Source organism: Cervus elaphus, chromosome 18 (assembly GCF_910594005.1).
Source record: "Cervus elaphus chromosome 18, mCerEla1.1, whole genome shotgun sequence".
Taxonomy (NCBI): domain Eukaryota; kingdom Metazoa; phylum Chordata; class Mammalia; order Artiodactyla; family Cervidae; genus Cervus; species Cervus elaphus.
The window spans coordinates 87,604,062-87,619,774 of NC_057832.1; the positions used below are offsets into that span (position 1 = coordinate 87,604,062).

A 15,713-nucleotide genomic window follows, 5' to 3' on the forward strand; every position below is an offset into this window, starting at 1 on the left:
AGAAAAGAAAAACAATTCACAATAGAGGGAAGGAAAATCATTAAGAAAAATGCAAATTTATATAAACTTAAAGATTAAAAGTTTGTGTGTGTGTGTGTGCGCCTGGTGGGGGGGTGCAGAATGTTCCCTGAGTTTCTTTTCCTAGCCAAGATTATTCTAAACACAAAATTCCTAGTTATAAAAAAGAGAAACGGTTGCCCTGTGACTACTATGGAAAAGGCATTGATAATCAGGAGATTCCAATTTGAGTCTCACCAGTAAGCTGTGTGATATTGGGAAAAACATATTAAACTAGAACTAAGGTAGGTCTAGTCTGGCTTTGGAAGCAGTGAGCAGCTTGCCAAAACTACCATGGATTGTCCAGGTGAAGATGGCCAGGAGCAGCTGGTCACTAGGGAATGTTCCAGGATGCTAGACAGCTGGTGGAAATCAGAGCTCAGCAGGCATGTCAGCTGTCAGCATTGGGAGAGAGGTGGAGTCAGCTCTTCCTAGAAACATCAGTTGGTGTAAGATCAAAGGACCAAGGAAGGCCTATGCTGCAAAGCTGAAGCTAAGAAAAGATAAGCATAGGACCCAAGTGGGGGGCAAAGTTATTGCAGAACAGAACTCAGTCTGAGCCAAAGGCAGGCAGGAAATTGGGCAGGGCAGGAATGAGTCTGGGAGTCTGAGTGTCAGGAGACCGAGTCAAACTCCAGATTCTCTATCCAATTCAAAAGTCAAGAGCAAAAGAAGGTCAGCCAACAAAGTCTGGAGAGCTGTGCCTACATCCTTCTAAAAGGAAAGCCTTTCAAGCTTTGTGGAATCTCCCACCAGATTTCAAGGGGTCTCTGGTCATGATGCTGTTAAATTCCAAGTTCTTACACATAGGAAGGGGTTAAGTTCTATGATATTCCAAGTTCTATCCAGCTCTCCAAGTGTTTAGGACTCTAACATTCTATAAATCTAAAAATATACATTAAGTTCCAGTGGAGAGATGAGGGTATTAAATGTTTTATCCAGGGAAACAGAGTTTACTGGACGCCCTCCCTCCACCATCATCCACACCAACCCCCCGACCCCTGCACATACAAATAAATATCCCACCCCTACCACCTAATTCTTTCTACTAAAAGGCAGTGTGGAATGGTTTATAGCCCTTCTGGAAAAAAGGAGGAGGAAAGTAGGAGTGGGATGACATTCCATTCCACCCTGACTCACTTAAAGGCATCATTTGATTCTCAGTCACAAAGAATTCTCTTAACAGGGTGGAAAGAGCCCTGGTCACGAGGAGCTTGTTTGGAGTTGCAGTGGGTCCTTTTGCATTCTGTAAGCCAAAAGGATGCATTCCAGGACTGGGTTTCTTTCATTCTTTCTCCCTCCAGGCTGATTTTATAGTAACAACACATAGCCACTTACATCTATCTCCAAATAACCAACATTCAGAAATGTACCACATAAAATATAGACATTTTACAAGGGACCATCTATTAGCTGATAATGGCAGAGCTGCCATGGAATGCATAAGAAAACAAATGTGACCCTCAGCAAACGTCAGATCCATTTATCCAAATCAGCCCTCTGCAGTGCATGCCAGATAAACCTTCAATGATACAATTTGAAGCTTTATGCAAGGTTGGGGGGGGGGGGGGGGGTTACAATAAACTAAATATGTAGGTTGAAGATATATATAAATCACATAAAATTCAGCCTCATAAGATACTAATAGACGTCAGGGAGGGGGGAAAGGCTGGCAGAAGAGATTTTAAAGTGGGATCACATGGAAAAGAGAATATTAGACCAACATAAAAGTTTCCGTGGGAGAAAACAATAAGTTTCTCTATGTTACATTAAAAACATGTAGACATGGGAGAGTCAATGATTGCCAGGTTTAGAAAGCGGAGGAATTAATCAGGGTTAAAAGAGACTTTCAGAGCCTCCCAGCCCTGGCAAAAGTGTCAGTGAGGAAACTTAATCTCTGAGGTCCCCGACTGCTCTCAGCCTTCATTCTGCTTTTCACCCACCTTAGGCAGCCAGGGCTTTGGTGAATTCTCCACTTTTCTCATATTAAAATCTAGTCTGAAGAAAAGGCCTGGGAAATTTTATTTACTCTAAGGAATAAGACTTCATGCTTAAACTCCTCCTGTGCTGTTTGAAGCTTCAGAGTGAACCAAATTTTAAGTCCCTCAAATCTATAATTGTAGAATTTCTGAAACCAGCAAACTATGTGTAAGGAACAGTTATATTCCATGGAATAGAGGTTCCTTCCAGCTCTTCTAAATTATATCATGTAGGCAGCCACTAATAAAACCCTATCCTGTTCAGTGAAGCCTTCCTGCAAAAAGGTAAAACCCACCTAGAAAGATGATGCATGATATCTACCCATTATTTAATAGTAAAAGAGTCCAAATTGTGAAAGACAGGATAAGGACAGGAAGATGGAGCCATGGAAGGCAGGCAGGAGGGAGGACTGAAATGGGGATTTTAAGACAGGGGTAGGGGAAGAGGGAAGAGATAAAAATATGTGATGGTTTTATTTTTTTACTAGAAATTAAAATTAAGGATACTTGAGCTCCCCTGGTGGCTCAGACAGTAAAGAATCTGCCTGCAATGCGGGGACCTGGGTCGGATCCCTGGGTTGGGAAGATCCCCTGGAGAAGGGCGTGGCAACTCACTCCAATATTCTTGCCTGCAGGATTCCCATGGATAGAGGAGCCTGGGGGGCTACAGTCCATGGGGGTAGCAAAGAGTCAGACATGACTGAGCAGCTAAGCACGAGCACAATAGATGTTATTTAACAGAAGGTAAAGTCAACAGCTTTCAGGAAGGCCAGAGATACCCATTAAAACTTTGAAAACTTAACCGTAAAAATGACAAAGGAAAACTCAAGGATACATTTTATTTCAGAGTTCAAAGCCCCTGACTGAAGCTCTTCACAGAGGCTGTTAACACAGCATAGCAACTCAGAAACACACTAAGGTGTTTCGTTCTTTATGAAGGTACAACCACAAACGCATGGAATAATTTAAGTGGGATGTTCACAACTTCCAAATTCATTGCCTACACTGAAAAACAGTATTTCTAGAAAGGGAATAGTATATGAGCAACTAAGGCCCACTTTGGGTTAGAGAAAAAGAAAAAACAAAGCATTATTAAGATCACTGTACAAAATTAAATGTATTCCTGAATCTTGTGAGCTATTTTTAATTTTTTAAAATTGAACAGAAATAATTTATTTAGCTGCAATGGGGTTATACAGGCCAAGTAGAATGTTATGCTTTATTTCTGCTAAAATTAAATCAAATCAGTACAGTAACACTAGTTATATCATCCTAATCAGAATCTGATTGGCAGTTAAAAGAAACTTTATTAAATAAAAATTGTGAAAGGTAATTCATATAATAATTACAGTTTGGAAGAGAAAAATCTCTCAAAACATGGCATCTATGAATAACAAAAAAGATATAGGAAAACTCTGATGGCAAAAAAATTAGGATTTTATGATTCTTGAGAATTGAGATTCTCCTACAATACACTGAACACTGTCATATGCCAAGGGCCGTGCTGGCAGCTTTCATGACTGTTCTGTTTTTTAACTCTCACCATGGTTTTTCCAGTGGTCATGTATGGATGTGAGAGTTGGACTATAAAGAAAGCTGAGCACCGAAGAATTGATGCTTTTGAACTGTGGCATTGGAGAAGACTCTTGAGAGTCCCTTGGACTGCAAGGAGATCCAACCAGTCCATCCTAAAGGAGATCAGTCTTGGGTGTTCATTGGAAGGACTGATGCTGAAGCTGAAACTTCAGTACTTTGGCCACCTCATGCGAAGAGCTGACTCATTTGAAAAGACCCTGATGCTGGGAAAGATTGAAGGCGGGAGGAGAAGGGGACGACAGAGGATGAAATGGTTGGATGCCATCACTGACTCAATGGACATAGGTTTCGGTAGACTCCAGGAGTTGGTGATGGACAGACAGGCCTGGCGTGCTGCGGTTCATGGGGCCTCAAAGAGTCGGACACGACTGAACGACTGAACTGAACTGAACTGAACTGAATGATGTAGGTATTGTTAGACACACTGTATGCAAGAGAACCTGAGGCTCAGAGCAATCAGAGGATTCGCTCCAGTCCACAGAGTTAGTGGAAGACTCTGGTTTTCAGGCCTTTTGACATTCTGTGATCATAACACAGGCCTCCTAGATGCGTTTAGAAAAAGTTGTCATTTCTAGCTACCACTGCTCTCCTCTTTTTACTTTACCTGACAGTGGGTCTTTTTCCTTTAGCCGGTGTGCCAAATTTGGATGACTTTGCCTGCCCCTTATTAATTCATGTGTTCACTAACTCAAAGAACACCTAGTGTCAGGAACCTAAATGTGCACTAGAAATAAAACATTTTAAAACGACATAGTCTCTTATGATGTGTCAATGTAGGTGAATCAATTATAACAAATGTACCATCTGGTGAGGAATGTCGATAGTGGAGAGGCCGGGGGGAGGCAGGAAACAGGAGAGCAGAGGGTATGTGGGAACTCTTTGTGCCTCCCTCTCGGTTTTGCTACAACCTAAAGCTGCTCTAAAAAAAAATCTTTGAAAATCAAAGCTAGTCTCTGCCTTAAGAAATTTACTGTCTTGTCAAGGAGGAGGATGAATGACAGGTGAGTGTAATAGATGCTTTCACATAGCAACATAGGAGGAGCCACTTAAAACAGTCAAATGACAGGAAAAGCTCCCAAAATTTGTGCTTATTTTAAAGGACAAAGAAACTTCATCATTTTAGTGAAAAGAAATGAGTATATGCGAAGACACAGCAGATTAAAAGACCAGGCTAAATTATAAGATGGTTCTAAGGCAAAAGTGGGAGATGCAATTACATATGTTAAGATAAATAGTTTAAACTATCCTTAAAGCTGTGGGGACTCCATGAAAGATCTAGTCAGGGCAGTGAAATGACCAAATTTGCCTAATGGAGCCAAGATGTCAGGTTTTAAAAATTAACATTATAGTTAGACATCTTTGAAGTCACAAGCCTTCCATCAACAACCCCCAAAATGTTCCAGGTTCAACTCTCCAATATTCTGAACAAGTCTATTAAAATTGACCTGACATGAAATTTAAAGAGATGAAGCTCTTTGATAAGTTCCGGATTCAGTTCAACAAATATTTGTTTAGTACTTCTGTTTAGAAGGTTCTGAATGAAGGCGTTTAATTTCACAATATATTAATATAGAAAAGTCTAAAAATAAGTAGATATTCAGTTACTTAACTTAAAACTCAGATCATTCTAAACCAAAAATAATGATTTTACTGAAGGAATTGCCACAGTACTTTAAAAATAAAAGGTAATTTATCTGACACTGCCATTTTATTTATGACAACCTAGTACAACCAACATTTTAGGAGTGCCTTCACCAGGACTGTACTGATATACACTTCCTTAATATGTGTGGCATTTTTCAAAAAGCAATTTAAAAGTTGTTATCAGTTTTTTTCCAAGCTACTTTCTTTTCTTCTCCTATGATTATTTTTTTTCTCTGTAAAAAATTACACTCAGTTTGATATTGCCTCTTTTGAACTATTTTTTTTCTTTACCTGCCTATTACTATTTGTCCTTTAAGACTAATTTCAGGTGACACCGCCTACAGGAAGCCTTCCCTGACTTGCCCAAATTGAGGGAACCGCCCCTTCTCTGAGCTCGTAGCACCCTGCGTGTATGTGCACAGTGGGACTTCACACACACTACTTAGTTCATTGCTTTATTTGTTTGTTTTCCTACTTAGACCAAGAGCCCACCACTTCTATCATCTCTGCATCTACAGGACAAGGGCATATAGTCAGTGGCCACTAGAAATGAAGAGAGGAAGGGGGAGGAATAAAGGGAATTGTATTTCTATTTTCCCCTTCATTTCTCCTTTCCTTCCTCTTCATTTCATGCCTTCCTACTGTTTCTCCCCAGCTACTAATACATCATCTTAATCTTGTCTTCTTAGCATCAATACACATCGTGATTGTCAGTCTCTCCTACAAGGTCTGAACTATTGCAAAAATGCTGGTACTGCATGTAGGTGGCACAGGAGAGGAGTTTGTTGCTCCTTAGCTTTGCAAAGAAGGGGCTTGTTGTAACAGGCCCTGGATGAGTCTCCATTATATCTTTTCTTCCCTATTTTAGCTGGGGACTGACTTTTAACATGCTTTAGCTTCATCTCGTTTTTGGTCTTAGCAGCTGGGTAAATAGACTTTCTGCAACACCCTGGATAAAATGGCAAGCTCAAGGGGAAAGCCTTCCACCTTTAAATTAAAAAAAAAAAAAGAAGTGCTCATGGCGACAGTTGGGGAATAGTAACACCTGAGAGCACTTGAGGGGGATTGTGTGTGTGCTGGCTGTGGAAAACCCAGCTGATGACAAAAACATGCAGCTGCTTTCCTGAATGGGCCGGACCACGCTCAGAGAGTAGCGTCAAACTGAATTTAGCAAGAATAACAGAAAAGTGAGGTAAGTGACTGACATTTCTGGTAGGCACTTTCTAAAGAATTTATAAATTTCAGAGAACTCAAAGAGAATTACCAGATTCTAAAACATTTAAGTGAATGCTTGCCATAGGCAGGAAAGTTACTTTGGGAAATTACTCAGGAAATTAATTGAAACTTGGTAAAAATGCTTTGGATGGAAGATTTTGAAACCCAAGAGGGAAACTTCATGTGTATTTAGGAGAGCAGGGTTTGTAAAAATCCATAAATGCTTTTGTTTCCACTTTTGGATATCAAGTTAGATGAAAGGGGTAAGAAGTTTCTTGTTTTTTTCTTTTTTTAATAAATACTGAGTCCATCATAGTACAGTTTTTTTAAGTTGCCTAAAATGCAAATTCACTCTAACAAATCCTCTACATTTTTATATATTTTGAAGATTTTCTAAAACAAAATACAGGCAGAAAAAAGTGTCTATGAGCATCAAGGGAAAGTTTTATGACATAATATTTAATAGCAGACTAGAAAAAGCATGGCATATTCACATGGCAATGTAGCTAATGTTACCCAAAAAAAAATGCTCTTCTATAGAAATGATAGGAAAACCACACATACAAAATTTGTAGCATGTGCACTATAACATGCTCCAAAAAAAGGACAATGAATAATTCAGTTCAGTTCAGTTGCTCAGTCGTGTCTGACTCTCAGCAACCCCATGAACTGCAGCACGCCAGGCCTCTCTCTCCATCACCAACATACAGAGTCTACCCAAACACATGTCCATTGATTCGGTGATGCCATCCAACCATCTCATCCTCTGTCCCCTTCTCCTCCAGCCCTCAATCTTTCCCAGCATCAGGGTCTTTTCAAATGAGTCAGCTCTTTGCATCAAGTGGCCAAAGTACTGGAGTTTCAGCTTCAACATCAGTCCCTCCAAAGAACACCCAGGACTGATCTCCTTTAGGATGGACTGATTGGATCTCCTTGCAGTCCAAGGGACTCTCAAGAGTCTTCTCCAATAGCACAGTTCAAAAGCATCAATTCTTCGGTGCTCAGCTTTCTTTATAGTACAACTCTCACATCCATACATGACTGCTGGAAAAACCATACCCTTGACTAGATGGACCTTTGTTGGCAAAGTAATGTCTATGCTTTTTAGTATGCTGTCTAGGTTGGTCATAACTTTCCTTCCAAGGTGTAAACATCTTTTAATTTCATGGCTGCAGTCACAATCTGCAGTAATTTTGGAGCCCAGAAAAATAAAGTCAGCCCTTTTTCCCACTATTTCTCCATCTATTTGCCATGAAGTGATGGGACCAGATGCCATGATCTTAGTTTTCTGAATGTTGAGCTTTAAGCCAACTTTTTCACTCTCCTCTTTCACTTTCAAGAGGCTCTTTAGTTCTTCTTCATTTTCTGCCATAAGGGTGGTGTCATCTGCATATCTGAGGTTATTGATATTTCTCCCAGCAATCTTCATTCCAGCTTGTACTTCCTCCAGCCCAGCATTTCTCATGATGTACTCTGCATATAAGTTAAATAAGCAGGGTGACAATATACAGCCTTGACGTACTCCTTTTCCTATTTGGAACCAGTCTGTTGTTCCATGTCCAGTTCTAACTGTTGCTTTCTGACCTGCATACAGGTTTCTCAAGAGACAGGTCAGGTGGTCTGGTGTGTCCATCTCTTTCAGAATTTTCCACAGTTTGTTGTGATCCACACAGCCAAAGGCTTTGGCATATTCAATAAAGCAGAAATAGACTTTTTTCTGGAACTCTCTTGCTCTTTTGATGATCCAGTGGATGTTGGCAATTTGACCTCTGGTTCCTCTGCCTTTTCTAAAACTAGCTTGAACATCTGGAAGTTCACAGTTCACGTATTGCTGAAGCCTTTCTTGGAGAATTTTAAGAATTACTTTACTAGCATGTGAGATGAGTGCAATTGTGCGGTAGTTTGAGCATTCTTTGGCATTGCCTTTCTTAGGGACTGGAATGAAAACTGACCTTTTCCAATCCTGTGGCCACTGCCGAGTTTTCCAAATTTGCGGGCATATAGAGTGCAGCACTTTCACAGCATCATCTTTCAGGATTTGAAATAGCTCAACTGGAATTCCATCACCTCCACTAGCTTTGTTCATAGAGATGCTTCCTAAGGCCCACTTGACTTCACATTCCAGGATGTCTGGCTGTAGGTGAGTGATCACACCATCATGATTATCTGGGTCATGAAGATCTTTTTTGTACAGTTCTTCTGTACAAAATTAACAATTATATAAAAAAATAAATAATTAATAATTAATAGCCTGTAGCTGCATTACTTTTATGAAGCAAAATTTACAAAAAGCTTATATGAAAAATATGAATAACTAACTTCTGAGGCATATCAAAACAAGTGTTTTTATGGAAGAGGCCCTACAAGTCTTATAGAAAGTCTGCAAGGTTTATTTTAATGAAAACCCAGGAATATAGGAATTTTTATGTTGGTTTTTTAATGTCATTTTCATAGGGCTCAAAACAGTCACTGGCACATAGTAGATAGTCAACAAACGGACTAAATAGATGAGTAAGAGAATGAACAATGGAGAAGCATGGTCCGCTGAAACTCCTGAGTCCCTCAAGTCTCTTCATGTGATGAGAATGCTTGCTGACTCTAAATTGTTCAAAAATTTTGAACTCTCCCAGCTAGAGTATTCCCTTCAAGACATCTCTTCAGGATCAGGAAAATAGGTGAAGGTGGTCAAAAGGTACAAACTTCCAGTTACAAGATAAATAACTCCTGAGGATATAATACACAGTGTGGTGACTTTGGGCTTCCCTGGTGGCTCAGCGGTAAAGAACCTACCTGTAATGCAGGAGACGTGGGTTCTGTCCCTGGATCAGGAAGATTTCCCAGGGAAGGAAATGGCAACCCACTCCAGTATACTTCGCACGGAAATCCCATGGACAGAGAAGCCTGATGGGCTACAGTTCATGGGGCCACAAAGAGTCAGATGTGACTTAGCTACTAAACAACAATAACAATGGTGACTATAGGTAATAATACTGGATTGTATTTGATGGTTGCTAAGAGAGCAGATCTTAAAAGTTCTCATCACGAGGGTAAAAAAAGATTTGTAACTCTGATATGATAGATGTTAACCAAAACTTATTATGGTCATCATTTCAGAATATATACACATATCAAACTAGTATCAGTATGCCTTAAACTAATACAACATTATATATCAATTATATCTCAATAAAATTGGACAGAAAAAAAAGATCTATCATCAGTTTAGACAGAAAATAAAAGTTGTTGATAAGCTATCTCATTTTATGGTCAAATACTTTCCTTTGTTTCTCAAGTTTAAGGAACTCCTTTATCATAAAGTCTATTGGAACTTTTACAGCATGATGGTCCTGCCATCCCCCGCCCCCACTCTCTCTCTCTGAACTCACTTCTCTATACTATTCTTTACAGTGAGAAAAGGTGGAAAGGAAAGGTCATGTCAGATTGTGGAAGGCCATAATGTCAAACTAAAATAGCCAGATTTAATCCTCTAATTAATATAGAGCCACTAATATTTTGAATATTAGAAAAACATAAAATCATGAAAATGAGATATTTTTCACAGAGACTTCTGAAAGCCAGGGCTTCCCTGGTGACTCAGCTGGTAAAGAATCTGACTGCAACACAGTAGATTCAAGCCCTGTGTCACGAAGATCCCATGGAGGAAAAAATGGCAATCCACTCCAGTATTCTCGCCTGGAGAATTCCATGGACAGAGGAGCCCGGCAGGCTATAGTCCATGGGGTTGCAAAGAGTTGGACATGACTGAGCGACCAACACATACTTATGAAATCCCAGTAATTAATGGTACTAATGAATCCATGGATATTTGTTCAGAAAAACAAATGAAAAGGTTATCAAAGGGACTAAACCAATATGCTAATCTTCCCTGGTCATTACTATTTGATCCACCATGGAGAAGACGAGACTTGAGAAGAGACTGAAGAACTGCATCCCACAAAGTACCACCAAAATACATCCATACAATTAAAGAGAGCAGGGACTCTGGCCCCCAGCAACCAAGGGCCTTGTAGTAGTAGTCTGTGTTTTAACGGCAGGTTGTATGATGATGGGACCTCCTCGATCAAGTTTCCTCTCTTAAGACTACTCTTTAGCCTCTTCTTTACAAGTTTGGTTCCTAAAGTCTGAATAAAGACACAAGAACCTACGGGATCTAAAATGCTGAAACTCCCACTTCTGGGTATACAAGAGTAGGAAGAAGAAGGTGTCAGGTTATTTAATTTACCCCAAAGAGAGAAATTAGAAATTAAACTGTTACAGATGTTAAAAGTCTGTACAGAGCAGAATTCTATAACAGAATTTAGCAAAGAAATTAAGTTTTAGGACATAGGAAACCAATAAGTTTGTAGTTCTTAAAGTTATAAAAGGGCTGACAATTCAGAAACAAGAGGATACTTGCATCTGCCTAGGTTTTGTATTTTTCTTGGGTTCACTCTTCTCACAGCATGGATATGATTTATTTAGACTATCAAAGAGCTTTTGATAAGGTTCTCACAAGTGTCTATTATTGAAACTTGGTAACCGTTGTGTGAAAGGAAAAAGTCATATTAACGAATTAAAAACTGCATGAGAGGCAAAGAGGCAAAAAGCAGAGCTAAATGGCTGATTCTCATTGGGTGAAAGGTTAATGACTGAGGGCTCTCTGGCTTTGCAGTAGAATCTGAGTTTTATTTAACTAATGACCAAATAAGGGGAGCCCAATTCTCATTCCCCTCTTCTGTGCATATCAGTCCCATACACAGAGGCCTCATTGATTGAAGGAAGAGATACCGGCAGTGCAGAGAAGTGCTTAAAATCCAGGAAAGACCAAGTAGGTAATAAATGCTGACTCATGTAGAAATCCCCAGATAAGGGAACAGAAATAAATGTAACATTAGAAGTTTTTTTCTAAGAAGTTTTGTTTGTGTGTTTGTTTTAGTATTTTTTTATGTGGACTATTCAAGTCTTTATTGAATTTGTTACAGTGTTGCTTCTACTTTATGTTTTAGTTTTTTGACCACAAGGCATGTGGGATCTTAGTTCCCTGACCAGGAATTGAACCTGCTCTCCCTGCATTGGAAGGTGAAGTCTTAATCACTGGATTGCCAGGCAAGTCCCCTTGTTTGTCTTTCTTTTTTTAAAGTAGGTCCTGGTTGATTATCTATTTTAAATAACTTACATTCCATTTAGTTATTACAAAGTATTGGCTATATTCCCCATGTTGTTCAATACATCCGTGTAGCCTATCTTGTACTCAATAGGCTATACCTCCCAGTCTCCAACTCCTATACTGCCCCTCCCTCACATCCTCAGTGGTAATAATTAGTTTGTTCTAAATATATGTGAGCCTAAGAGGTTTGATATGTCCATGCTACATGGAAACACAAGGGCCTTTTTCAAAAGACAAGACATGGTTATTTGAACAAAAGTTCTTAGTTTACTGTTGTGATGACAGCAAACATTCCATACTGAAGAACAGTACATATGGGTATTTAGTCCTACAAAAACCACATTCTATTCCTTTAGATTGAGAAGTTTAGATGTAAACAAAAGTAAAACTGATAGGAAAAAGTATGAATTATTAACTTTTTCTGGGGCAAACTTGAAACACTGGTATAGGTTTTAACAAAAGCATAACCTGACATGAATGAAATAATTTAGAAATCAAATACTCTGATTAGCATTAATCCTTTATGAGCCATAACTCGATCTGCCATTTCTAAAACATCATCATGACAAACTACACACAGAAGAGGCTCAGAAAAGCCAACAAACTCTTGACTAAACCTCCCTTGTCTCAGTTTCCTTATCTGTAAAGTAAGAATGATAGAACTTCTCTCACAGGATTATTATAAGGTTTAAATGAGCTTATATATGAGAGCATTTCATACAGTAAAGGTAAAAAATGATGTTGAATTATTACTGTTCCTATTTATGATCAACTAAAGCCAAACACATACCATAGAGAAGCAACTTTATTCAAGTTATTTTGACTCTTATTTATATCATTGTTATGATACAGTACTTTATAAGACATGTGAAATGCTTTCAGACAAAGTAAAACATAGCTTTAAAACATATTTCCACTAACCAATTCTGTGAAATGAAAGATACTTTTAAGTTAATCTAAATAAGCTGAAGAGAACACCAAAAAATACCAGATAAATGCTAGTAACATATTAATTCTTAAATGTACAGAGTAGAGCCAAGCTTACCGTGTTGATAATATTTTAATAAGTTCTTTTCTATTCTGTACCCGAAGGTGGTTAGTTCTGTACTTGGAATCATTGATCAGTTCAGGCAAATTCAAGATCTAAAAGGGAAAAATAATTTTAAAGTGTAACCCACAAAATTTTTGTGTACCTGCCTCTGGGTACTAGAGTTCAGGGCCTACCACTCCATCCCCAAGACCATTCCTTGCTAGGCTTTATACCTCTTAACATGGATATATTTATAGGGGAGGATCATGCAACTAGGATGGGTCATACTGGTGACTGAGTTTGTCATCTTTAAGAAGTTTTTAACTACATTTAAACAGGTATCTACATATAGGAACACAGGAAAAGTTCTCAGACCCCCATAATATCTTGTACCTATTTATGAGAGATAGGAAAGGAGTTATTAGATTCTCACAGTAAGTCTTGTCTAGAGGAAACTGGGCTATGGGTACAAAATTGGGTAAAACAGACCTAATTCCAAGAACAAATATCATAAGTGCATGTCTGCACTTACATCAAGCCTATAATCAACATATATCTTTTAGGTACATTCCCTTATTTGTTCCACATGTAAATAAAATAATATTATCTGTCCCAGTAGTCCTATCCAGGATGTTGTACAAGGTGCTAAAATCAAGGGGAGGCAAGCACACTGACCTCAAATGCTCGCCATTAAAACAATGTCAAATTAAAAGATATTCTTCCTATAGAATTGTCACTATTTTTCTTTAATATGACTCCCTGAAGGAATAACAAATAGAAATGCTTTTATATACTTCCTCTTTTGCTCCTCCTCAATAAAGGGAAAATCTATCTTGTAAGTCCCAGTGGACATCTTGCAATTTTAACAAGACCATAATGAAAGTACCAAGTGGATTTGGAATGGAAAAGAAGTTTTAAAAAGAATGTGTGGAGGCAGTGTTTGGCAGTTGTGTTGGAAAGTCCAAAGGAGCATTTATGGGCTGGAGCAGGCCATGTGGCCTACAGAAAGTTTCACTACCTCTATTAATGTATTTGGTTTAAATATAAACACTTAATGGTTTCATTTGTTTCCCACAGTTTAAATAAAATCAAGTCATTAATCATCTTACAAAGGAGAGAGAAGTGAAGAAGATTCCCTGAAGGTAAGAGAACATCTCAACAGTACAATTTCTCTTTCACAAGTTCCACTTATTCATTTCCTTGAGGAATAATAAAGACAGCATTACTCTCCTGGATTTTAAAAAGTGACGCTACATACAGTGCCCTTTCTAAAAATCTCCCTGTCACCACACCTGATCCCAGAATTGGCCTCAAGGCTTATCCAGGAATTGAGCCCCACCCTCTTCTGCTAAGACTGAATAAGTCATTTCAAGAAAAAGCAAGTGTCTTCACTAGCCCTCATGTTAAATTTATAAATGTGTTCTCACTCAGAATATACTGTAAGTGTCATAAAAAAAACTATTCAGTGTTTGCCCTCAATGGTAACCGGGATGCATTCATGTATCCTTCTTAAAATTTGACTTATTAGACTTCCTTTCTCTTTGATAGTTGATGTTAAATAGTGGGTAAAGTAATGATCCTTCTGTCCCACTTTGCTAGCATTCAGAACTTTCTAGAGAGACTGCTTCAAGTGCTGCAGTCATAACTGTGCTTTAGGAGCTTGAAATAGAATGCTGCCTGGGACAAAATGAAACAATGCAAGTGAAAGTACTTGACCCAGTAGCATTAAATAAATGTGAACTACTCCAAGTAGGTACTGTTTCTCCCCAAAGAAATAATAAAACGTGTTTGTTCAAAAAAAGAAGGATGGGGGCTTTCCTGGTGGTCCAGTGGTTAAAGTTCTGTGCTTCCAAGGCAGGGGCTGTGGGTTCAATCCCTGTTTGGGGAACTAACATTCCACATGCCACATGTATGAGCAAAAATAAATAAATATTTTTTTTAATCCAATTAAAAAAATATTTTTGAAAAGAAGGATGGGAAAAAGGGGGGAAGGTAGGGGAAGTTATCTACTTAACTTTGGTTTCTCAAAGATATTCCCATTAGATATAGAATTCTGCATTGACAGCTCTTTCCTTTCAGCTCTTTAAACATTCTGTGCAACTTCTCTCTAGGTTCTGACAAGAAATCTTGTCAAGACAAGAAATCTGACAAGAGTTTCTGACAAGAAATCTGCAATTACTCGAGTCACGTTCCCCCAAAGGTAATAGGTCAGTTTCTCTAGGTGCTTTCAAATGTTTCTTTAGTTTTCAGCAGTAATATTTTTATGTGCTTAGGCATGGATTTATGTGGATTTATCTTATTTGGGACTTGCTGAAATTATTAAATCTGTAGATTTCTATCATTCACTAAATTTGGGAAGTTTCCATCCATTATTTTTTCAACTGTTTTTTCAGTATGTTTTTTTCTTCTCTCCTCCTGGGACTACAATGACATAAATGTTAGACTTTTTTGTTATTGTCCCACAGGTCCTGGATATGTGTTCTTTCTTTCCTTTTGGGGAAGGAACTTTTTTCCTCTATGTTATTCAGACTGAATAATTTCTATTGAGTTGACCAGAAAGTTTGTTCAGGTTTCCATTAAATGGTATGGAAAAACCCAAATGAACTTTTTGGTCAACCCAATATTTATCCATCTTTAAGTCCCTTGACTGTCTCCTCTGTTACCTCCATTGTGTTACTGCGCTCATTTAATGAGGTGTTTCTTCCTGTATTTGGTGGTTGTATTTTTCAGTTCTAAAATATCTGCTTGGTTCTTCTTCTTATCTTCCATTTCTGTGCCAGACATTTCTACTTTTCTAAATATTTATTTCAATAGTGTCTGCAATGCTTATTGGAGTATTTTTATAAATGGTGTTTCAAAATTTTCATGAATGCCTTCCCACATCTGTGTTATCTTGGAACTGCCATTGTCTTTTCTCATTCAGGTTCTGGATCTTCATAGTCTGAGTAATCGGGAGTTGTATCCTGGATATGTTGAATATTATATTACAAGCCTCTGGGTCTTGTTTAAATCCTAAAGAAAACAT

The 15,713-nt window shown here is 38.4% G+C and overlaps 1 protein-coding gene across 4 annotated transcripts in view; it reads right to left on the minus strand.

The window, feature by feature from the left end:
- The window catches only part of SUGCT (succinyl-CoA:glutarate-CoA transferase), a 734,496-nt gene that overhangs the window by 443,707 nt on the left and 275,076 nt on the right, over positions 1 to 15,713 (minus strand). For all 4 annotated transcript variants that reach the window (XR_006334867.1, XM_043871981.1, XM_043871983.1 and 1 more), the window contains exon 11: positions 12,704 to 12,801. Coding sequence is in view for 3 of the 4 variants with exons in the window: in XM_043871981.1 (XP_043727916.1) it covers positions 12,704 to 12,801 (98 nt within the window). In the remaining variant the exon portion in view is untranslated. The remainder of the gene's footprint in view (positions 1 to 12,703; positions 12,802 to 15,713) is intronic.